This window comes from Mus musculus, chromosome 19 (genome assembly GCF_000001635.26).
Source record: "Mus musculus strain C57BL/6J chromosome 19, GRCm38.p6 C57BL/6J".
In the NCBI taxonomy this organism is placed as follows: Eukaryota; Metazoa; Chordata; class Mammalia; order Rodentia; family Muridae; genus Mus; species Mus musculus.
Genome location: NC_000085.6, coordinates 36,833,926 through 36,858,224, shown reverse-complemented (window position 1 = coordinate 36,858,224; position 24,299 = coordinate 36,833,926). Strand labels below are relative to the sequence as shown.

Here is a 24,299-nt window from a genome sequence, read left to right as displayed (position 1 = left end):
TGTTACAGCAGATGGTTGTGAGCCACCGTGTGGTTGCTGGGAATTGAACTCAGGACCTTCGGGAAGAGCAGTCAGTGCTCTTAGCCACTGAGTCATCTTCTCCAGCCCTCAAGACAGGATCTCACTATGCAGCCCCGGCTGCCCTTGAACTGGGGTTCTCCTGCGTCTGCTCCTGAGTGCTGGGATCAAAGGCACACACCACCGCACTCATCTTGTGCGTCACTTTCACACTTACACGATAATCTTTCCTTCAGCTGTGCCGTGGGGGCCAGGTCTATAGCACTTTTATTGTGACAGTTCAGCAGGGTTGGATCTGCCCCGTAACTTAGGAGGAGAGAACATACTTCAATCCTGTTCTTAGAAGCTGCCTCATGAAGAGGAGTGAACTGCCACAGGTCCATTGCATTCACACAGGCACCGTGCTGGGAAGAAAGACGTACAGTTACTGTTTGTTCTTATTAACACTGTGAAGTCCAACAACATGCAGCAGGCTGAGAAAGGTCTTCTGCAAAAACCTCCCTATCTCTTCGGAGGTGTAATTTAAAAACAGAGTCCACTCTTAATGAGAGTAACTTAGTGAATTTTGACAAATATATATCCATTCTATTACATAAGATTTATATATTACTATAGAGTGTTTCCTGTTTCTTTCATTGGGGATTTTTGCCCCATTCTTTTAGTACCTTATTTATGTGTTCCTGAATTTTATAAAAATGAAATACAGGAGACCATTCACATTCAGAGCTTTCACACATCAGTGTCCCCAGCCTCACACTGTGTCACTCACACATCAGTGTCCCCAGCCTCACAGTGTCACTAGTCTGGATTGCTGTGCAGCTTCCATGACACTGCAATACCCTTAGCTTGTCACTGGACAACTGGACTGTTTCTAGGAGAGGGAATGACAATCCTAAGGCAGCAGGGAGAAAGAAGAGCCTGAAATAAGATTCCTTAATGTGGTTTATACTTCCATCAGCACAGAATTAAATTAAGATAGTTTTTTTAAATAGTTAACATCATACATTGTATTTAGGCAACTTAAAAGTTCTAGTTTATTTGTTTGTTTGTTTGTTTTGGAAGAGGAGAGGGAGGGTAAATTTAAATTTATGTATTTTAATTATGTGCACATGTCTGTGTGTGGGTAGGTGTATCAGTACAAAGCCCTGGATGCCAGGTAGTCAGATCCCCTAAAGCTGGAGGTAAAAGGCTGTTGGTGGTGCCCTTGGTGGGTGCTGGTATCCAAACTCGGGTCTTCTCTAGGATTGTGTATGCCCTTAACCCCAGCCATCTCTCTAGCAGCCCCTGCCCCCCAAATCTAGAATTTTTTTAAAGATTTATTTTATGTATATGAGTACACTTTAGCTGTACAGATGGCTGTGAGCTATCACATGGTTGCTGGGAATTGAACTCAGGACCTCTGCTTACTCTGGCCCAAAGATTTATTATTTTATGTAAGTACACTGTAACTGTCTTTAGACACACCAGAAGAGGGCATCAGATCTCATTAGGGATGGTTGTTAGCTACCATGTGGTTGCTGGAATTTGAACTCAGGACCTATGGAAGAGCAATCAGTGCTATTACAAGTTGAGCCATCTCACCAGCCCCAAACTCTAGAATTTTTCAAATCCAGAAGTAGACATCTCATCTTTTGCAGCATTTTTGTGAACTTAGGTCTTATTTGCTCATAACATATTGGCTACATTAGCACAAATATATTTTTACATATATTATCTAAATTATTAACTATACTAAAAAGAAATATATATAAGGTTATATTAGATATGTATTAGATTAACTATATATTATATATTAGATTGACTATATTATCAATATTAGATAGATAATTTTGGCTTCAACTGAAACTTGCTCACATTTATTTTTATCATCTCCATGTTAATCTGTCAATTTTTTAGATGCCCCTTCCAATTTATGTTCAGAACTTTACTGTAAGTAACTCACAAATAAAAACATTATTCAGTGAGATTAGCCAGACCCAGACCCATACGGTCTCAGAATCTATAGTTAGAATATCCGCCCCAAAGCCATGCAGCTTCACACTGGACTTTATATTTTCACCATTGATTATATTTTTATGTACATAACTGCACGTTCCACACACATAAAGAAAAATGAATAGAGTTAAAACCAGAAAAACAATTAGCTTTATGTCCCCTAATTTTGTGTCAAGCCAACAGTAAATTCTGGATCACAATAAAGTTACAGACAGAACATTCTGGAGTCTATTAGACTCTCTGACATTTCCTCCCAAAAAAGAAAAAGCAGTCAACACTTGGTAGAGTTGTTTAATTATGAATCTCACAGAATTTCCCCTTCCTTGGATCAGACTACTTGCTTTCTTGCACTTGGAGGCTATCTCTGAGTTTGCTGGTGTCAGACTTCCTCAACTCAGGGACATGATTTGTTTCCCTCTGTTCCTAGGGACAGCAAGTGTTTTGGTCATGAAATGCAGTTACTGGGGCTGGAGAGATGGCTCAGCAGTTAAGAGCACTGACTGCATTCCCGAAGGTCCTGAGTTCAAATCCCAACAACCACATGGTGGCTCACAACCACCTGTAATGAAATCTGATACGCTCTTCTGGTGTGTCTGAAGACAGCTACAGTGTACTTACATATACTAAATGACTAAATCTTAGAAAAATAAAAAAAAAAAGAAATGCCCAGGGTCTTTGTACATATTTTCAATCTTATTCTAGTAAGTCCTTGCTCCTTCACCTCAGATCACAGACCCTGGCCCTTTTGGTTTTTCCAGATGGTTTCTCTAGTTCACAGAGATCTACTTGCCTTTGCCTCCTAAGTGCTGGGGTTAAAGGTGTGCACCATCATGGCCAGCTTAGATATACCTTTGGTATGACCCTTTTACTGCAACTACTTTATATTTAACATTGTATAGTACCTAAAAATCTGAAGGAAGTCAAATGCTAGCTTACCAATAATCTACATTACAATTATAAACTATCCCACTTTCTTTCTTTCTTTTTTTTTAGATTTTATTTATTTATTATATGTAAGTACACTGTAGCTGTCTTCAGATCTCATTACAGGTGGTTGTGAGTCACCAGGTGGTTGCTGGGATTTGAACTCAGGACCTCCGGAAGAGGAGTCAGTGCTCTTAACCACTGAGCCATCCCACCAGCCCCTATCCCACTTTCTACCAAGCACTTAGAATAAAGAATAAGCTAGACACACTATACATTTCAAATCATTTTATGTAATTATAGGAAGTAATAAGACACAAAAGAACTAACCTTGACCAGAAGTTCAGTTACTTCATAATGACCGTAAGAGCAGGCATTGTGTAGTGGTACCAGATCCCTATGATGAGAAAAGAACGACTGTTATTACAGAGTCTGTAAGTCTAGAGCAATGTGCAAATTATAATTCCTGAGTCTCTTTCAAACCCGTATTTCTTTTTTCCCTACTACTACCGGTTACTTATTTAGGCCTATATAATGTTACTAAACTCTATACTTCTGAAACAACCTTTAAACCAATTTATTCTCTAAGCTCTAGCCAAACATTACAAAAATAAATCGTTTGTTTTAATACTATTATTCTTCCTTGCTTTGAAGAGATAGTTCTAACTTTTTAATTTTTCTCATTGTGCATCCTTGGCTAGTCTGGAACTCAGACATCCACCTACTTCTGTCTCCCTAGTGTTAGGATGAAAGGTGTCCCTGGTTCTAAGTTAACAGGTATCTAAGCTTCTCTCTAGTCTTACAGTTAATTCCTGTGTACTGGAACATATACTGTTCCCAGGTATGACTTCCTTTTCTTGTTTGGCCTGGCTCACATTTATATGTTTTCCAGATTTATTCTGAATCCTAGTCAGGTCTTCTTTGAAACATTTTTTGAAACTCTGGAAGGTAAATGCTACAGTCCTCAGTAAACTGAAATCAAATTCTGCTGTAATTTAACAGAACTCCTACAGAGCAGAACCTTCAAATGCTGGCTTCCACCTAAAGCTTCTCCCTCCTCTCTCCTCTCCTTGGGGATCAGCGTTATTAACTGGTACAACCAAGCCAGAGCAGCCTCTGCTAATACACAGTTCTTTCCTTGCCTCAATACCAATCTTACTGTCATCCACTAAATACTTCTACTTGAATTTCCACATATTCTCATGAAACTAGGAGTTCTAAAAGTCAGCACCATGTCTTCTGCCAAAACACTTGCCCTCCTGTACTTCAGCCTGACTCCCTTAGTTTCAGGTATAAAGGTCTTCCCTCTGTTCTGTTCTTGTACTTCCCTTTCAGATCTCACTATTTTTGCTCTTCCAGGGCAGCACCCATCTAGGTTCCTTTTCATTTTCTCTGCAACCACCGTTCCTCATCTTAGCTGTCCAAATGCTCACAGCACTCACTCTTAGATACTGCTCTTCTTGCTTCTAAGCTCCTCTTTCCTCAACTAATGCAACATGTATTATCCCAGAATGCAGTCCTCCTTAAACAACCATTCCTCATCTCAGATCACAAAATGCTTACAATTGCAGAACAGTGAATTTCTTATGTTAATACACCAAAACTTCTAAAACTTGGAGTTTTTTGTTTTTTACATGTTTCTCCAATTCTCTTATTTGTCCCATGTAAATCATCTGCTTTATCCAATTTAGTTTGGTGTGTGTGCATGCACTAAGCAAGTGTCTGACTAAGCTACAATCCCTTCCTTTCACAAGAGTTGAGGAGGAAGGGATATGAACATCTTACTAAGCTGTCCAGGCTGGCCTCAACATCTGATCTCCCTCCTTCTTCCTCCCAGGAGCTAGGATTTTAAGCCTGTGTCATCAAAGTCAACTTGGTTACTACATGTTAAGTGTACTATTTATAATTTCCTATAGAATGGTGTTCCTGAAACTCTGCTTTCTGTTTAGTTGCTCATTTTTTTTTTTTGAGTCTAGGTTCCATATAGCCCAAAGCTGCTATGTAGCTGAAGATGACCTTGAACTCCTAATTGTTCCAACTATACTTAACCAAGTTATAGGATTACAGGCATGTAGTAGCACACCCTGCCCTGAACTCTGCTTTCTTCAACACTGCCTTAAATTCAAGCATTCATCCTTCTAAAGGATTTTTCAATAGCTCCACCCATCAATCTCAACTTATCAGTCAGATATATGAGGCATTTCACGAGCTATGTATTATATTGTATGAGTGGTAGGCCTACTTCATTATAATTCCTTATGGCCCTCAGAACAACCTGCATGTTACAAAAGCTCAATAAACATGAACAATTTAAATAGCAACAGAAAAGTGCTTATAAAGATGTAGTGTACTACAAGGACCCAAACAAGATCTGACTTATTCAAAGCTCACCCTTTATCTTTAGCATGGACATCAGCCCCATGGTGCAGTAACAGTTGTACAATTTTTACTCTGTTGTATCCTGCTGCCAAATGCAATGGAGTTGACTGAAACAGTAACCAAATAAATTAATGAAATTCACATAATAGCCATTAAAATATCTGAAAAGGTAAAAACCCAAAAATAAAACAAGAAAATCTAACCATGAGCTCATTGTTAATAAACAATCAATTTGGTTTTTTAAGATTAACATATATAGAAAGCATAATAAAGAAAACATCAGAACTCTCTTTAAATGTTTCAACTTATACATCCCCATTGCCAGATGATATAAAATCAATCACGAAAGCAATACCTTTCTGCCATCACTTGCATGGCAGTTGACATTCAATGGTGTAAGCAGGGCCATCATTTTTTCCTCATTGCCACTCCTAGAAATGCAGTGAAAAAAACTTATCAGTAATTTATACTATGTATTGTGACCACCAAAACAAAGTGTTCTCTTAAAGTATGCTTATGGCATTTTTTAAAAAATTTATTTATTACATGTTAGTACACTGTAGCTGTCTTCAGACACACCAAAAGAGGGCGTCAGATCTCATTACAGATGGTTGTGAGCCACCATGTGGTTGCTAGGATTTGAACTCTGGACCTTCGGAAGAGCAGTCGGGTGCTCTTACCCACTGAGCCATCTCACCAGCCTGCTTATGGCACTTTTAAGATGAGGTCTGCTACATTCTGGATAGCCCAAGCTATCCTCAACTCATAGTAAGTTATTGCCTCTGCCTCTCATGTGGAGATTACAAGTGTGGGCTCCTACAAGTGAAATCTGTTTTCTCTTTATTCCTTTTAAGTAAGTAAGTAAGTAAGTAAGTAAGTAAGTAAGAGTGTGTGTGTGTGTGTGTGTGTGTGTGTGTGTGTATCAGAAGTATCAGATGCTCCGGGAAGTGAAGTTAAGAATAGTTTTAAGCCTTCTGATGTAGACTCTGGGAACTGAACTTGTGTGCTTTGCAAGTGCTTCTAACCAGAGTCACCTCTCCATACCCTCACAGAGATCTAACTGCTTTTGTCTCCAGAATGTTGGAATTAAAGGTGTGCACTACTATGTTTAGCAAGAATTAGTTTTTTTTTTTTTTTTACAGATTCACTTTTTATGTGTATGAGTACTCTGTCTATGTGTACACATGTACATGCATGCCTGGAACTCAAGATTATAGGATCTATTGGAACTAAAGTTATTAATGGTTGTGAGCTGCCACCATATGAATGCTGGGAACCAAACCCAGCATTAAGTGCTCCTAATCGCTGGGCCACCACTCAATCCTCTCACTGCCAGGTTTTCACAGCACATACATGTAACACTAGTACATACCTGGCACTTTCCAGAAGTTCATCTTTCTTATAGTCACCTGTGAATTGGGGAAGGAGAGGATGATCAGAAATTTTCCAAAAAAAAATTCAGTGATAGTTTTATGATCACAGCAACTATAAAGACAGTCTACATAAATAAAGCAAGGTCCAAACAAAGTGTTAACAAGCTGACACAGAGTTAGGCTGCCAGTAAACTCTCCTTTTCCCCTAAAATAAGTGTATTATCCTAATTAGGGGGTGGGCGCAATCCACCACTGCATTCAAAACCCAAATGAGAAAGTACAACTCAACCGTATAATAGGAGAAAATCTCCTGTACACATGAGCTCTGGGTTCAATTCCCAGCACCAATTTAAACCCAATTCAAACCAAACCAACCAAATAAAAACTCATCCCACACTGTAACCTTACATAGCTTAAAACTACTTTATAATAAATATTTAAAAAGATTAATTATATAATACTATATGGGGATAGTTTTTATATTTACAAATAAATTAAAAAAAAATCAATAAAATTTAAGTTAATATAAAGATTTTCTAAAAGAATATCCAAGCTGAAGACGACACTGAATTCATATTGACTGCTCAAGGCAAAGAACAGTAAAGAAGGAAACAGATGGTTGACAATTACAGTGACAGCACGCTCTCCAGAGTCTTCAATCTTCTTCTTCTTCTTCTTCTTCTTCTTTTTTTTTTTTTGGTTTTTCAAGACAGGGTTTCTCTGTGTAGCCCTGGCTGTCCTAGAACTCACTCTCTAGACCAGGCTGGCCTCAAACTCAGAAATCTACCTGCCTCTGCCTCCCGAGTGCTGGGATTAAAGGCGTGCGCCACCACGGCCAGCTGTCTTCAACCTTCTTAGCAATGCCAGAAGTATCACAAAGTGTAAGCACAAAAGCTTACAGTAGACCCTCAGGCCTTTGCCTTTTAGATCAGACATAAATTAACAGTACCCAACAGGTAAGAATCCAGTAAGTATGGCTGGAGGGGTGGCTCAGTGGCTAAGAATGCTTTCTGCTGTTGTAGAAGACGCAAGTTTGGTTTTGAATACTTGGTATATAGCATCTCACAATTGTCTATAACATAGTTCCAGGGCTCTGAAACACAGTCTGATCTCCTTAGGCACCGCACACACATATGGACATACATATTCATTCCCTATCTCTCACAATTAAGTAAATAAATATTTATAAAAAGAATCCTCTAGCACTCGGGAGGCAGAGGCAGGAGGATTTCTGAGTTGGAGGTCAGCCTGGTCTACAAAGTGAGCTCCAGGACAGCCAGGGCTATACAGAGAAACCCTGTTTCGAAAAACCAAAAAAAAAAAAAAAATCCATAAATAATATGGCAGTTGCTTAAATGGATAGCATACTGGATAAAGGCAAATCCACATGAGATAGGTACAGTTCAAACCAAGCCCGCTAACTAATCAGATCTGTACTCATGTCAACAGATACCAAGGAAATGAATTATAGCTATAACAATCAATCCCATGGCACTGAAATGGGTCCCAAATCTTGATTTAAAATGACTAGAAGAAATTAGTGATTTTTAAAGAGTTCCATTAAGAAAAATTCATTATACTAAAAATAAAATAGTATATAAAGGGGTACATATTAATTGTCTGAAAAAACTTGGGAATATTTAAAAAATATCCTGAATACCTGAAGCAACATATGATTATCAAACCCTGCCCACCGATACAAAGGCAAATTTAAAAACCAAACCAAACCAAACAAAAAACAAGAAAAAAATAAAAGCTTTATCTTTTTTTTGGGGGGGGGGTAAAGAATTACTTCAATTTTTTTGTATACAAGGCACAGTGTGGCTGTCGTCAGACACACCTGAAAGGGCATTGGATGGCATTACAGATGGTTGTGAGCTACCACGTGCGTGGTTGCTGGGAATTGAACTCAGGACCTCTGGAAGAGCAGCCAGTGAGTGTTCTTAACCACTGAGCCATCTCTCCAGCACCAAGTTTTTTCTTTTTTAAGCAAGATTCAAATTCAACTGTTGAGAGATTGCAAAATAGTAAGTGAACAGAAAAGTAAAAATTCTACTTTTGGTCATTAATTGCAAGATGGAGGCTTCTGTCTACCTAGCCCCTCAGGTATTGTCATTCCTCCTGCAATAACCGAAGAGCACACAGACTTACCAGTCAGAACAGCTTTGGCAGATGGGTCTGCTAAATCCAATGCTGTCCTTCCATCTGTATTTCGGATGGTTGGCTCAGCTCCATGCTGTAAAAGCACTACGAAAAACAGCAGCACTACTTTTAAAATGGTGACCATAGCAATCTGAATTAATAAATCAGTCTCTTAATAGCTCTGGCACAGGAACCAGTAAGATTCTCAGTGGGTAAAGGCATTTGCCGTGCAAACCTCATAATCCGTCTAAAGGTAGGAGAGAACCGAGCCCATAGGGTTGTTCTCTGACCTCCACACATGTATGTGTCCTATACATACCCTCCATATCATACAGACACAATCAATCATCACCATCTTAAAACAAAAGTTTCAGTACAGAATTCACAAACGTTTTCTATCTTAATAATATAGTAAATGATTAAATTTAAGAAAATATAAAATATGGCTCAGTGATGGTGGTACCTTTAACCCCAGCACTTGGGAGGCAGAGGCAGGCAGATCTCTGATTTTGAGGCCAGCCTGGTCCATAGAGTAAGTTCCAGGACAGCCAGGGCTACACAGAGGAACCCTATTTTAAAAAATAAAAGTTAAAAAAAATAAGACGGTAAGGTGATGCAAGGGGAAAAAGGGAAACTGGCTCAAAAGCTTTTCTAATTTCTAGGAGCCCTGTCTACGCTAGAAAGACTCTTCTACATGAAATGCCTAATGCTATATATACACCAGGCAAGAGGTAAAGAGGTATTGGGTTTAAAACCTATGTGAATACAAGCATGCATTATGTGTATGCACAGAAGCAAAAAAAAAAAAAGGTTGTTGACTGTGGTGGCATACACCTTTAATACCAGCACTTGGGAAGCAGAGTCAGCTAGGTCTCTGGGAGTTAGAAGCCAGCCTAGTTGACAGAGTGAGTGACAGGCAATCCAGGCTACACAGAAAAACCTAAGTTGTTTTTTGATTTTTTTTTTTTTTTTTTTTTTGGTTAAAGAAAGAAAATGGGATAGCTATGTTACTCTTGCAACTGATCCCTCAAGGTCATTAGTTACCTTTCTACTTGTTTAAAAAAAAAAATGAACTCAATTAACCAACAGAATGGAAAGCGCAGAGCTGGCCATTACCGACCCCATATACTTCTAGATACAGTAGTTAGCCACAGGCTTCAAGTAACTAAGTATACATCATAACCAAGCTTAGTGTAAAATATTCTGTGCCAGCACAGTTTCTCTTCAGAAATACCTGAACAGAGGGATATGACTGTCAGCTGAGTTTTATTTTTTTTTTTAAGGTTAGTTAATTACATTGAACTTTGAGTTCAAATAAAGGCTCCTTTTTTCAGGGTACAGTCTCACTATATATAGTCTTGGCTGGTCTCAATCTCAGAAATCTGCCTGCCTTTGCATCCCGAGTGCTGGCATCAAAGGCACTAACACATCCAGCCACAAACACTCTATAAAGGAGCCTCACACTAGCACATTCTACTGTTACCTGTAATATAAAGACATGCCAAGACTAGTTAAAAATAAGGAGCTGGTGGAAAACAGGCAAACCTATCAGGAATTCCTCCATTCCTGTCTGCATATGGAAGATGGATGGATGGACGGATGGATGGATGGATGGATTGATGGATGGATAGCAGTGGTGACTGAACCCTGGGTCCCTCATGTGCTGGGCAGCACTCCTCCACTGAACTGTTATCTACCCTACCCACATCTCTTCTCTCTCTCTCTCTCTCTCTCTCTCTCTCTCTCTCTAGCTCTCTCTCTCACACACACACACACACACACACACACACACACACACACACACACGTGCGGCGCTCTTTGACAAGGCTAATTTGTATTTCTTGCTACTCTGTAACTCAAGAGAAATGTGAACAGTAACTCTAAACTTTCTACTAGCTATACTAAAAACTTTAACATAATTAAGCCAATATCAATATAGCCAAAATCTTTACTATCTTCAGTATAATCAGCATAAAATCTAAACATTTGACATCTTTTTGTACTGAGATTTTGAATACAGCATGTATTTTTCTTCTTATAGTATACCTCAATTTGAACCAGCTACACTATAAGTCCTCAGCTACTATAATGGACTCGATAACTCTATAAACTATACTTGGAAACTATGTATTACAAAATTAAAGCTAAAAATTTCTAAGTCTGAGACTGAGGTACCAGAGATGTGGTTCAAAGAACAGACTAAGCATAGGACATTAAGTGGCTAAATTAACACAGAACAAAGCAGAATTGGGCAGAGAGGCATTAAGTAATCCAGTTTGCCATCTCTGTAAATTACCTAGCTTAGACCAAAGCTGGTGACTGATAAATGAATGGGGACTTGGGGTACAAAAGTGCTATACAGAGCTACCAGTTTGTTAACTGTGCTCAAATATGGTTTTCTAGCTACTAAGGATTTCAAGTATTCCTGTTTTGCATCATGAAAAATAAAATGATGCTAAGTAAGGTATGACCTCAAAACCCAATTTTGTTTGGCTCAGGAAAAGTAATCACCAAGTAAATAAAAATCTCCAACAGCTTTCTCACGCATTCTCTACAGTGACGGAGCTGCTGAGCAAGGCCCGTCTCTCCTGCGAGGTCCACGGACTCGAAGTGACTCCTAAGCTTTGCATTAACTGCTGCTTTCCTGGGTTCCCTTCACAGGTCATTTCCTGCCTTCTTACCATCTGTCTTCCTAACACATCCACTAACCTAACCCACATCATTACTCTAAGCTGGATGTGTCACTCAGGCCTAAAACTTCAGCTTCTTTGGAAGTTGGAGGCAGAAGAATGGCAAGGTCAAGGCCAGTCTGGCAACTTATATATTCCTATGCAGTAACAAGACCTTCAAGCCACAATTGGAGTTCGTCATAAAGCCCTTTCCTGTTTTTCTAACTTTTCTCCACTATAAAGATCCCAGAAAGCTGGCTAATTATCTTATTTAGGTTTTTGTTACTGGGATAAAACCATGACTAAAAGAAAGTTGATCTTTGGAAGAAAGGGTTTATTAGGCTTACAGATTACACTCTCATCAAAAGAAGCTGAGGCAGGAGCCTGGAAGCACAAACCTAAGTGCAAGAACTGAAGCAGACAATAAAAGAACACTCGCTTACTGTTTTGCTTAGCTACTTTTCTTACAAAGCCCAGACTCACTTGCCTAGGAAGGCACTGCCCATAGTGGGCTGTCCCTTACATCTATGAACAATCAGGGCAATATAATGTAGGCAATCCCAACTGGGGTTGAGTCTTGCCGGGTGACTCTGCACCACTGTTGACAGGGTTTCCCGGTACAGCTCTGGCTGACCCTGAACTTCACCAGACTCTGCTCCCCAAGTGCTGAAAATAAAGACCCGCCCCACGCTCACTGCCTTTGTTTGCTTCTTTATGCTCCTTATCTCTCAAGAGAGCACAGGTTCCTAGAGAATCATTTTTTCCTATTTCTCAGAATTTTAAGATCTTAAAAACAGACATGCTCAAAAAAATGGTTAGATTGAGGGTTAGAGAATAAAAAGGTTAGAAAAAAATCACAAACAGATTTAAATGTAAGTTCAGCCTGGTAGAAAGATGACACTAGCAACTTAATCTAGACTCAGAATAGTTACAATTTCTAGAAAATTCTGAAAAATAAAGGCTTACCAATGCAAACATCAATTTTTCCTTTAATTGCAGCTTCATGGAGAGGAGTATAATTCCAATTATCCCGAGCATTTGGGTCTGCACCGTGTTGTAAAAGAAGATTGACTACTTCAGCATGACCAAAAGAGCATGCGTTATGAAGAGGAATAAGACCCCCATCATCACGCGCTTGCACATTTGCACCGTTCTGAAGAAGATATTCAACTACATCCTTCCGTCCAAAACCTACAAGAAAACACATTTACCAAGATAAATGACAAGCAATGCAAAAAAATGTTTTAGAATGGGAAATAACAAGTTTAACAATTCAAGGACTGTTGAAAAGGTGACCTGAAATATATACAACTAACCTTAATGTTTCAGCCAAAGGTCTCTCCCTTTAAGTGTTAGGTTTTTAGTTGCTGCTGCTACTAACAACAGAGAAACTTACAAAAGGGCCAAACCTCAAATCCCAAATGATTCCAAACTACCTGACATTTCTAATTGTAAATAGCAAGCTCTGCATACTTAATGTGACACATTTTCAGACAGACACTTCATGTATGTAACAAGTAAGTAAATACCCAATAAAGCAGTGACAGACTTAAGTCTTAAGAACCCTTTTCTGCTCCAGCAGAGACCACGATGCAAAACAAAGCAAGACCAGCTTACAGCTTGCACTTGTTCACACGGTAAGACAAAAGGGAAATGCATGTCTTTATTTTGCTATTTGACAACAAAAACCTCTTTCTAGGTAGGGGTCTTTTTTTTTTTTTTTTTTTGGTTTTTGAGACAGGGTTTCCCTATGTAGAATTGGTTGACAATTACAGTGACAACACGCTCTCCAGAGTCTTGAATTTTCTTCTTCTTCTTCTTCTTTTTTTTTTGGTTTTCCAAGACAGGGTTTCTCTATATAGCCCTGGCTGTCCTGGAACTCACTCTGTAGACCAGGCTGGCCTGGAACTCAGAAATCCACCTGTCTCTGCCTCCCAAGTGCTGGGACTAAAGGTGTACGCCACCACTGCTCCACCACTGGTCGGCTGGTAGGGTCCTTTAGATAGGTACTGATCTGCTCAAACATCCCCAAACCAAATGATGCTAAAAGACTGGTAAGAATTATTCTGTTTTGCAGATTTAGGGCCAATGAAATACTGTTCCTTATCCTCATACTATTAATACTCAATACCTTTAAAAATTATTTGTGAAATGAAAGGATTTGGGGCATGTATTAAAGCAGGTGAGAAAGTGTGTGTGTGATGAATGTACATTTTAAGATGGAGAAAAACTTAACAACTCCTCTCCATAATATTCTCAAACTCATCAAGTCAGAATGAAATCCTTTTAAGATGGATGTGGCACAGTCTTTCCAAGTTGATAGGAAAACTGGCTGCAAACGAAAGAAACTGTGCTGAAGAGGTTAGCTGTTTATTTGGGGCCAGGGAGCAGGGAGAAGGTGGAGGGAGTTTTCCAGTTTTTTTTTTTGTGGGAAAGATGGGTATTGTGTGTGTCTTCTCAAGCACCCCCCAATCAATCAATCAATCAATCAATCAATCTCTCTATCTCTATCTCTCTCTCACACGCACGCACGCACGCACGCACGCACGTACGCACTCGCCATGCATGGAGTTAAGGACACTGGATGTCCTGCTCTGCCACTCCTCTCTTTCCCCCTATGCTAAGCTACTGCTCAGCCAGTCCCATCCATCCTCCTCCGCTCTCCTATTCAGTGCTGCCCCCTGTTTGTTTCTCTTTGTACACTTGAGTGCTGGGATTTAAATTCTGGTTCTCTTACGCTTGCATAGCAAGTGCTTCTACCACTGAGCCATCTACCTCCCTAGCCTCCCCCAACTCCTTCTGTTTTTATAGCCCAGGCTATCTTTGACTTTGCTATGTAACCAAATATGACCTTAAACTTCTGATCTTCTTGTTCCTTCCAAGTGCACCATCATGCCCTGTTTGTGTGATGCTGAGAATCAAACCCAGGCTTCCTAAATGCTAGGCAACTAAGCCACAGTTTCAGTTTTTTCTTTGTAGCTAGATTTCTCCTCTCTCAATAGCAAACAACTTGAAGAAAACACATTGTTGTTTAAGAAACCAAAAGTATCTGTTTTAAAGAGACAAAAGAGCAAATCCTTCATGACAGCCAGGATACATAACAACTTACCAATCAGAGGGCAATTTGAAAAGACCTAAAGGACTCACAAGGTAGTGTTTACAGTCTGGCCTACAGACTTGTATTTTTCTTTTCTTTTCTTTTTAAAGATTTATTTATTTCATGTACGTGAATACACTGTCGCTTGTCTTCAGACACTCCAGAAGAGGGCATCAGATCCTTATTACAGATGGTTGTGAGTCACCATGTGGTTGCTGGGAATTAAACTCCAGACCTCTGGAAGAGCAGTCAGTGCTCTCAACTGCTGAGCCATCTCCCCAGCCCAGACTTGTATTTTTCAGACAGCAGATTTCAGCGAAATCTTATCTGTGAGTCCAGTAACTTTTGCCACCATTACTGTCAAATACCCAATGGTGGCACATAGGTGGCACTCAGAGTAGCTTTCTCTTTCATAAACTCAAAAGAAAATATTGTATATTTGAGCCACCTGAGAAAGTCTGAACAATACTGCTATAGTATATCACTAGCATTGAAGTTTGATCAGGACAATCACTTTGGTGGTATGTAATAAATGGAAAAACCACAGAGACAGGAGATAACAAAGTGAAGATTTGCCATGGCTACTGTCGCAATCACATGACATGACCGAGTGCCCACGCTAAGACAAGGTAAGTGGGTAAAGCTACTCTGCATTCACATACTATGTGGCTTTCTTTCTTCCCATTCCTTTTCCCAGCCTCTCACATATTCTTTTCATTATTGCTTTTTGCACATATTTTTACTTATATTCCACCATTTTTAAGATGTTATTTGCATATTCCTCTTTTTTCTTTTAAAATCTATTGAGCTGGAGAGATGGCTCAGCGGTTAAGAGCACTGCTCTTCTGAAGGACCTGAGTTCAAATCCCTGCAACCACATGGTGGCTCACAAACACCCGTAATGAGATCTGACTCCCTCTTCCAGAATGTCTGAAGACAGCTACAGTGTACTTATGAATAATAATAAATAAATCCTTAAGATAAAATTAAATAAAATTTAGGCATTACAGTACACTAGTAAAAAATTTCTTTACTGGAATAAGTTTAACTAGTTCCACCCTGATCTGGAAAGGTTGGGTAATTTCCCAATCTTTTTTTTTGGTTTTTTTGACACAGGGTTTCTCTGTATTGTAGACCAGGCTGGCCTCAAACTCAGAAATCCGCCTGCCTCTGCCTCCCGAGAGCTGGGATTAAAGGCGTGCGCCACCACGCCCAGCTTCCCAATCTTTTTACTATTGCACACAACACTATAAATAAAGAGAGAAGGAAGAGTAAGTCAATAGATCCCACTGGCTAATCTGATACAGAATGAACAGGGTTGGCATGTGCTAGCTATTTGTTTTTGTTGTTGCTGTTTTGTCACCTTGACAAAAGCTAGAACCATCTGAAAGGAGGAAATGTCAACAGAGGAACTGCCTCAGTAAGATCTGGCCGCAGGCAGTTTTAGGGCAGATTCTCAGTGATGGATGGATGTGGGAGGGCCCAGTCCGTTGGAGGTAGTACCACTTACCTGAGCTCAAAGTTCTGGGTGCTGTAGCAAAGCAAGCTGAGGAAACCAGTAAGCACACTGCTTCTGATCCTGCCTCCAGATTCCTGCTGTTTGAATTTCTGTCCTGACTTTCTTCAGCAATCAACTGTGCAGTAGAAGTGTAAACAAAAATAAACCCTTTCCTTCCCAAACTGCTTTTGGTCATGGTGTTTTATCACAGTAATAACCCTAACTGAAACAGTAGGTAAGATCTGGTTCTGGAAATGCTTAGTTAGAAGTGCTCATGGGGGGTTGGAGATGGCTCAGCAGGTAAGAGCACTGAGTGCTCTTCTGAAGACCCTGAGTTTAAATCCCAGCAACCACATGGTGGCTCACAACCATCCATAATGAGATCTGATGCACTCTTCTGGAGTGTCTGAAGACAGCTACAGTGTACTTACATATAACAATAAATAAACCTTAAAAAAAGAGAGAGAGAGAGACACGCTCATGGGATAAATGCCCAGTTAAGTAGCAGTTAAGTAGTAGGTTCTGTGGATCCAAAACTCAGGAAACTGGTCCAAGCTGGAGATAGTTACTCTGGAGTACTATGAAGCCAGACATGAATATTAATGAAGCTAATTAGAGAACACTGATATCCTATTATATTTTGGGAAATATATCTAAGTCCCTTCTCACTTTCTCAAGACCTCTGCTCTCCCTGTCCTCCATCAACCTCTACCATTTATCTCTATTAGAGAATTCCCTAGAGTCCATCCAAACTTATTTCTTCCACTCAGAAAGTCTTCCTCCTGAACTCACATCTTCAGCTCTGATACTGCATAGTTTATCTCCTCTTCTTTTCTCAAATCCAGCCAGCTTCTGCTTCTTTCTCAGAGTTGCTTTAGACAAGGTCACTTACAATGCCATATTCCCAAATGCAAAGGACACTGTCTGTATTTGACTAGATGTGCCAATAATATTCAACAGCTCACTACTCCTTCCTGCTGGAAATACTTTCTCCAAAGAGTCTGAGGAGTCATGATCCTGGCCTTCCTGTCCCATTTAAACACTTAAAAATTGTAAAAAAATATCAACTATGTTAGATACTTTTCTGGTATATATCATAAACCAATAAGTAAACTAAATCTCCGCTTAAAATATATTTTGTGCCGGGCGGTGGTGGTGCTTGCCTTTAATCCCAGTACTTGGGAGGCAGAGACAGGCGGATTTCTGAGTTCAAGGCTAGCCTGGTCTACAGAGTGAGTTCCAGGACAGCCAGGGCTACACAAAAAACCCTTTCTTGAAAAACCAAACCCAACCCAACCCAACCCAAAGAAACAAAAAGATCAGAAAACTTGAAGACCACACAAGTCTGACTTTTTTAAAAAAGAAGAATACTGTGGAAAACGGTTTTAAGCTGTTAAGTTATGACGTGACACGCTCCTCTGGCTGATGTGTTGAGCGCTACTAGGTAAAGTAGATGAGATTATGGTGGCTTGTATTATAACTGAGTTGCTCAGATTGATGAGTGCCACATTCTGGATACTCTAAGGTGAGATGAGTCAGCATAGCTTCCCAATGGGTGAAATGTGGGGCAAGAGTAGGGTGAGGCGGTAAGAAAGGGCAAATGTGAGAGAGAATGATTGAGGAGTCATAGATGACCGTGAGGTTTGGCCTGAGGAACAGGGGTCATCAACTGAGATGTGGGAAAGCTCTCTAGTGAGAGCTGATGTCCTGGTGCTGGAAAGATAGCTCAGTGGTTAAGAGAACTGGCTGCTCATTCAGAGGACCTGGGTTCAGTTCCCAGAGCCCACAAAGTGGCTTAGAACCATCTGTATGTAACTGCAGTTCCAGGAGATCTGACTCCCTCTGCAGCACACTTGTTGCACAGACACACACTTAGCAAAACACCTATACAAGAAAAAAAAATACAAAACACCAAAACAAAAACCCCTTAATATCTCAGGAGCTTGTCTCCTCTCCCCAATATCTAAATACTGGAAAATTCTGTGAGATTCCAAGTTTTCTTTTGCCCTTTTAGATGATTGTATCTATCCCTGTGGCCTGCATATCACATAGATACACAGTCCATAAACTGGAGCCTGCAGTCTAGACTTGTTACCTAAGTTCTACAATGTTTCACCTCCACCCTTCAAAAGCATCTTTAACTCAACATGTTCTCAGCTTTTCTACACTTCACTGACACCCCAACTTCCAGCCCTCAACAGTTTCCTTCAGAAATGGCCCTTTCATTTCTACTCTCAACAGCCTATAAAAAACAAACATCATAGGCCAGATGTGGCAGCCCACACCAGAACATTCTTTTGTAGATTTTCTTCTTTGTCTGTCTCTTTTTCTAATACTATGATATAATATAACAAACTGTTAGACACCACACACTGTGAAGAACACTTCCTATGCTGGTTAGTTTTTGGTCATGTTGACACAAGCTAGAGACATCTGGGAATCAAAGAAAACACCTTCATCAGACTGGCTTGTAGAGTGCAGAGGGTATTTTCTTATTTTAATTTTTTTCCTCCCTTTCTTTTTTGAATTTTCCAGACAGGGTTTCTCTGTGTAGCTCTGGATGTCTTGGAATTTGATCTATAGACCAGGCTGGCCTTGAATTCAGAGATCTGCCTGCCTCGGTCTTCCAAGTGCTAGGATTAAAGGCATGAGCAACCACTGCCCAGCTGTAGGGTATTTTCTTGATTGATGATGAAGGGCCCAGTCCATTTGGATAGGTGGTTCTGGGTAGTGTAAGAAAGCTATCGTAAGGAGCCATATAGAGCAAGCGAGTAAGCAGCACACCCTACAGCTTCTGCTCTAGTTCTTGCCTTCCCTTCCCTTCCCTTCTTGAGTGACTGTGATACAGAAGTGGAAGCCAAATAAATCCTTTCCTCCCAAGTTGCTTCTGGTTGTGGTGTTTTATTATCACAGCAACAGAAACTAGAATACTGGAGAAACAGTGATGAACAAAGATATTTATTCATGACCCTTTCACTTCACAGAATTCAGAGTCCTGGATCTCAGTGCTGTGTCACCTGTAATTAATCTCTGTCCTTTGGAGGCTTAAGGATTACAAATATAAAGGGAGCTGGTTCTTAGTGAGACTATGCAAACAACAACAACAGCAACAAAAACCATACCACAAATACCGCCACCCACAAAAACAAAGCAAACTAACAAACCAAAAAAATAACATAGCTCAGTAATTGTCTATTTAAAAGTCACCACCCTGCTGGACGGCGTACACCTTTAATCCCAGCACTCGGGAGGCAGAGACAGGCGATTTCTGAGTTCGAGGCCAGCCTGGTCTACAGAGTGAGTTCCAGGACAGCCAGGGCTACACAGAGAAACCCTGTCTTGGGGGAAAAAAAAAACAACCCCCCCCCAAAAGGCCACCTGTAAGCAGCCTCCATTTCTGCCGCCTGTTATCATCTAACACTGGTTGGCTGTCTCTCTTCCTTTGCTAAGATGAAAGCACCATAAGAGCAGGGACTGAGCCTTTGCTCTTCATACCAGTGTTTCGGCGTTTACCAAAATGTGTAATCTAATACACGGGTTAGTAATCTCCTAGTCTGTATCACTCATCTTTCTCTCTGTACAGTGTCTCAGCGCCTGGCTAGCTTTAAATTCAAGCTTATCCTACCTAGTCTCCTAGAGCTGATTACCAAACCCAGCTCCTGGATGCTAATTCCATAAGGGACAAGGACTGTGAATGTCTTAGTTTCCTGGAGTCCTTCAGAGGATGAGACATTTAATAGTTGTTGATGTTTGCTTACTATACCCCTGTATTAGAAAGCTAGAATGGTACCAAGAAGCCATGAAGGAAATCTTCAAGGAGACAGTAAATTACTGCTATGAGGTCTTCTCTTGCCATCCATCACCTCTTGGCATTCATGTGTCCTTTGTTCTACTATTGGCCCTCTGCATCTTTTAGAACCCACCTGGAAGAAATGCTTTTAGAAAAGGCTTCTTAAATTGCAGAGTAAAAGAATCAGAATAAGGAAAAATTAGTTTAGTATTCTTCTTCATTGTAAAATCATTTAACATATGTACTTTTAGAAGAATGATTCCCATCTCATCACAGGTAACAAGCATTCATAAAGGTGGTTATAGAAAGGCCAAAGTCTCCCCCAAAGAAGAACTTGGTGAAAAAGAAAAGAATCAATTCATATCCTGCATCTGTGTAGTTGGAGGCAGGGAAAAGAAGAGATGGAAGAGGAAATCTTTTCTGTGTAACTGTTTCCTTATAAAGATTTCTTAAAGATCATATCAGAAGTATGTAACCTAGCCCAATAATAAAAGGCAGCTAACGGAAGAAAAATACCCATTTCTGTAATTATCTTTATCACTAATGGAACTTAATTCCTCTAAGGAGTGACAACTGATTAACTAAATTAAGGTTGATTTTTAATTTTTTCTTTGGCCAGGATGGAAATACAAAACCCTTTTTCCTTCTCTGTAGCATGAATATATCTTATTCCTACTGACAAACCTCTAGACTCCTTAATTAAACCTCTAAACTTTAACTGGCTATTTTAATAATTTTTTTTCTCAGCACTAACTCTTTTTTTTTCCCCGAGATAGGGTTTCTCTGTGTAGCCCTGGCTGTCCTGGAACTCACTTTGTAGACCAGGCTGGCCTCGAACTCAGAAATCCGCCTGTCTCTGCCTCCCAAGTGCTGGGATTAAAGGCCTGCGCCACCACTGCTGGGCTCTTTTTTTTTTTTTTTTTTTTTCTCTAAAAGAATGAATTCTCTATAAAATAAAAACACAAGTAACTGCTTGGTCAGGCAATTATCAAGTACCACCACCTGCAGAGGAGGATCCAAAAGTATGCTTGCATAAACACAAATGGTAACTCACAAAGAAAATGCTAGTGAGCAACTTTACTTAAAAATAAACAGGGCTGGCAATATGGCTCAGGGGTTAAGTGCACTGACTGCTCTTCCGAAGGTCCCTGAGTTCAAATCCCAGCAACCACAGGGTGGCTCACAACCATCTGTAATGGGATCCAATGCACTTTTCTGGTGTGTGTCTGAAGATAGCTACAGGGTACTCATATAAATGAAAATAAATAAATCTTTAAAAAAAAGCAAAAAACAAAAAAACCAGGGCTGATTGAGACTATAGCTCAGCAGGTGCACATATGTCTAGTAGGGCCAAGCAAGGTTCTAGTTCCATATCCAGAAAAGGAATAAATTCATTAGTGATTAGTGCCACATTAATCTAATAATTTGGATTTTAAAATTCACAAAGCCATTTTTTTTAAAGCTCCTTATTTTTTTATGCAGGGTTTAAATGTAAGACTCTTAAAACTGTGACTTAATATCAATTCTTTAGTGATTATTTTTCTGTGTATATGGTAGGCTAGGTGTATCTGCGCGTGTGAGTGGGTGGCAGGGCAGGCATCTTCATCGATGGCTCTCCTCCATCTAATTTTTGAGACAGGGTCACTGCACTGACCCTGGGGCTCATGGCTTTTCAAGTAAGTCCCACGGATCCTTCTGTCTCCACCTCCTAGTGTGGGGCTATAAGTGTGCATCAACAGAACTGCCTTTTTACGTGGGTGCTAGGGATCTCAACTCAGGCCCTCCTGTTTGCAAGGCAAGCAAGTACTTTATCCACTGAGCCATCTCCCTAGTATCTTTAGTAATTATTTTATGTTTTCCTTTTTACATTTTAACTTCTTAATTTTACAACCTACAACTGGCAATATAGGTGAATTTTGAGTGGTGAATTGCTCTCTATAATATTTAAATTCCCATTTCAATCTGGAGAAACAATATAAAATACATGTAAAATATTCCTTAATATGTTGAGGCAGGGGTAGGGTCTAATCTACCTCATTCAGAGGCCAGAACACTTGTCTGGCATGTGCAAGGTCTTATATTCCATCCGTGTGGGTGGGGGAGGGGCATACTGGAGCAGAGCTGAGGGTGGGATGGTGTGGGAGCAACAAGGTCACACCATAAGTCCCCAACCCGCACCTCAAAATACTACTATTTTCAGACATGAACTCACTAATACATTAAATTCTTGAAAGGTGGCAACTAAGATCGACCTTGGCTATTTTTATCAAGCGTACATAATCTAAGTAACATTACCCCTTTGGATTATCTAGCACTTGGTTGTGACCATTTGCCAAATAGGTTGGCTAAATGGTCAAGCAAGACAATTCAAACTAGCTGAAGCAAGGCAACACTGCTAACAGAGATTTGGCTTCATGCTCTCACTTCTCAGTGCCCACAGGCAAATTTCTCTTCTGCCCAATTGTGGTTTTCCCAAACTTTTCCCTTGCTCCCAAACCGGCAATCAATTAAGGAGGCATGATTTCTGACAGTACATACATTTTAAAATAGGGACAGGTCAAAGCAAACAGACCTACAATTGGAAGAACTGTAAAATCAATGCCTGTAAACAAACAAACAATAAATCTTTTTTTATACTCTTTTGTCTACCATTTTTGCCCCTAAGGAACACAAGAAACTAAAATTTTTTTTTAAATATAAAGAACTGCTAAACAATTCTGATGCACACTGTATCAAATGTTACCAGGCTAAGAGGATCTTATTTGATTATGAGGTTAAAAAGTTACAAACTGTCCTTAACATGAATAATCATTAAGTTGGTTCCCATCCCTGGCCTTTTCAAATAAATACCTCAACAAGCAAACTTCAACACGCTGGTACCACAAAGAGAACCCAGTAGTTAAAAGTAACTCCAAACTATCTACAATAAATCTCAGGATGACTCAAAATCCTAGATCCAAGCTCAAGTGCGTGTCCTATCTTGTCTCTCAGCTCACTTTCCATCCCGACTTGTGCGGGAGTAAGGCAGAGGCCACCCACACACAACCTAAGTAGATCTCAGGTCTCCCAAACATGCCCATTTCCGGTTTTAGTCTCTCCAGAAACCTAATCCAATTAACTCTAATGAGCCAATAGCTAATAAAATAACTCCTAAATTAAAATTTCAGTTTATGACGGCCGCTAGAACTTAAGGGGTTACTAAGAGTGTCGATGAAACTTGCAAACATGGGTCCATTTTTTGGAGATAATTACTCTTTCAAATCACAAGGTCTACTAAGCCTTTCTTGTGTGCAGAGGCCCTCCGGGGTAATAAGACCGGAAGTCGGGGCAGGTATTGTTGATACAGTAAAACAAAACAAAGCTTCCCCCCTCCCAGCACACAAACAAACAAACAAACAAACAAAAAACCCCATAACCTCAAAAACAACTTCCCGAGAGCACGCTCACCCCACCCTCATCACGAGCCCCGAGAGAGGAGGGCGGGCGGCCAGGGTGAGAGTCCTGGGGAAAGGTCGGAGACAGGGCAGCGCCGCGCGGCTTGCGGCCTGCAAGCCCGAGCCTGCAGGTGGGGCGTGCGGGAGGCGCCGCGGGGCCCGCGTTTACCTGCGGCGAAGTGGAGCGGGGTGGACTTCCTGCCCGCCGTGTCGCGGCTGTTCACCTTCTCGGGCGTCACCAGCCTCTTGACTCGCTCCACGTCCCCGTTGCGGCAAGCCTCGAACAGCTCGCGGGCGGACGGCTCCACGGCCTCGGCCCCGGCGCTCGCGCAGGCCGCGCCCCCGCCGGCGCAGCGGCGGCCAGACATGATCCGGGCCGCCGCCGCCGCCGCCAGCAGCAGCGCCAGCAAAGGCAGCAGGAGCCCGGGCCCCGCGAGCAGGAGGGCGAGGCCCCCCGCAGGAGACGCGCTCAGGGCCCGGGCCGCTCCGCTCCCCGCTGTCACCAGAGTCGGCACGGTCCCATGGCCGCGTCGCCGCGCGCCCCCGGCTCGGCTCCGTGAGCCCCGGCTGCCCCACCGCGGTGGAGGCAGCGCGAACCCGCTCGCCGAGCCCCGAAGCGACGCGACGGCGGAAGCGGCCGAGACCACTCCTGCCAGCTCGGTCGGGTCCTGGGAGCGCGCGTGACGTCGGCTCGCGCGTGCGCAGTGGCTGCTCTCCGGCCGGGCCAGTTTGGGCAAGCGGGGCCGCGCGGAGGGGTTTGTGGGAAATGTGCAGGGAGAGCCTTTGGCTGCGGAAAGAGAAGGGGCTTCGGCCCACCGCCATCTTTACAGAGCCTCTGCTAAAAACGAGAGGTCTTGCTGCCTTTTCTTTTATTAAAGCCTACACTTCTCGAGACGAGTTTCATTGCTCAGACACCGAAGACGAATCTTGGGAAGTTTTGTTCTGATTATGCATTTTCTTGTGCAAGTTTTAGCGTGAAA

General features: G+C 41.2%; 1 protein-coding gene across 4 annotated transcripts in view; it reads right to left on the bottom strand.

Moving 5' to 3' along the window:
- Positions 1–24,096, bottom strand: part of Tnks2 (tankyrase, TRF1-interacting ankyrin-related ADP-ribose polymerase 2) — a 59,349-nt gene extending 35,253 nt beyond the window's left edge. For 2 of the 4 annotated variants that reach the window (XM_006527409.4, XM_006527408.4), the window contains exons 1-8: positions 23,489–24,096; positions 12,467–12,691; positions 8,841–8,936; positions 6,689–6,725; positions 5,672–5,747; positions 5,329–5,423; positions 3,268–3,334; positions 236–422 (exon numbers count right to left, since the gene is read on the bottom strand). In XM_006527409.4, coding sequence (XP_006527472.1) covers positions 236–422; positions 3,268–3,334; positions 5,329–5,423; positions 5,672–5,747; positions 6,689–6,725; positions 8,841–8,936; positions 12,467–12,691; positions 23,489–23,687 — 982 coding nt within the window. In that variant the 5' untranslated portion in view covers positions 23,688–24,096. The remainder of the gene's footprint in view (positions 1–235; positions 423–3,267; positions 3,335–5,328; positions 5,424–5,671; positions 5,748–6,688; positions 6,726–8,840; positions 8,937–12,466; positions 12,692–23,488) is intronic. The other 2 variants (XM_011247382.3, NM_001163635.1) reach the window with 2 other exon arrangements.
- Positions 24,097–24,299: the final 203 nt, after the last annotated feature.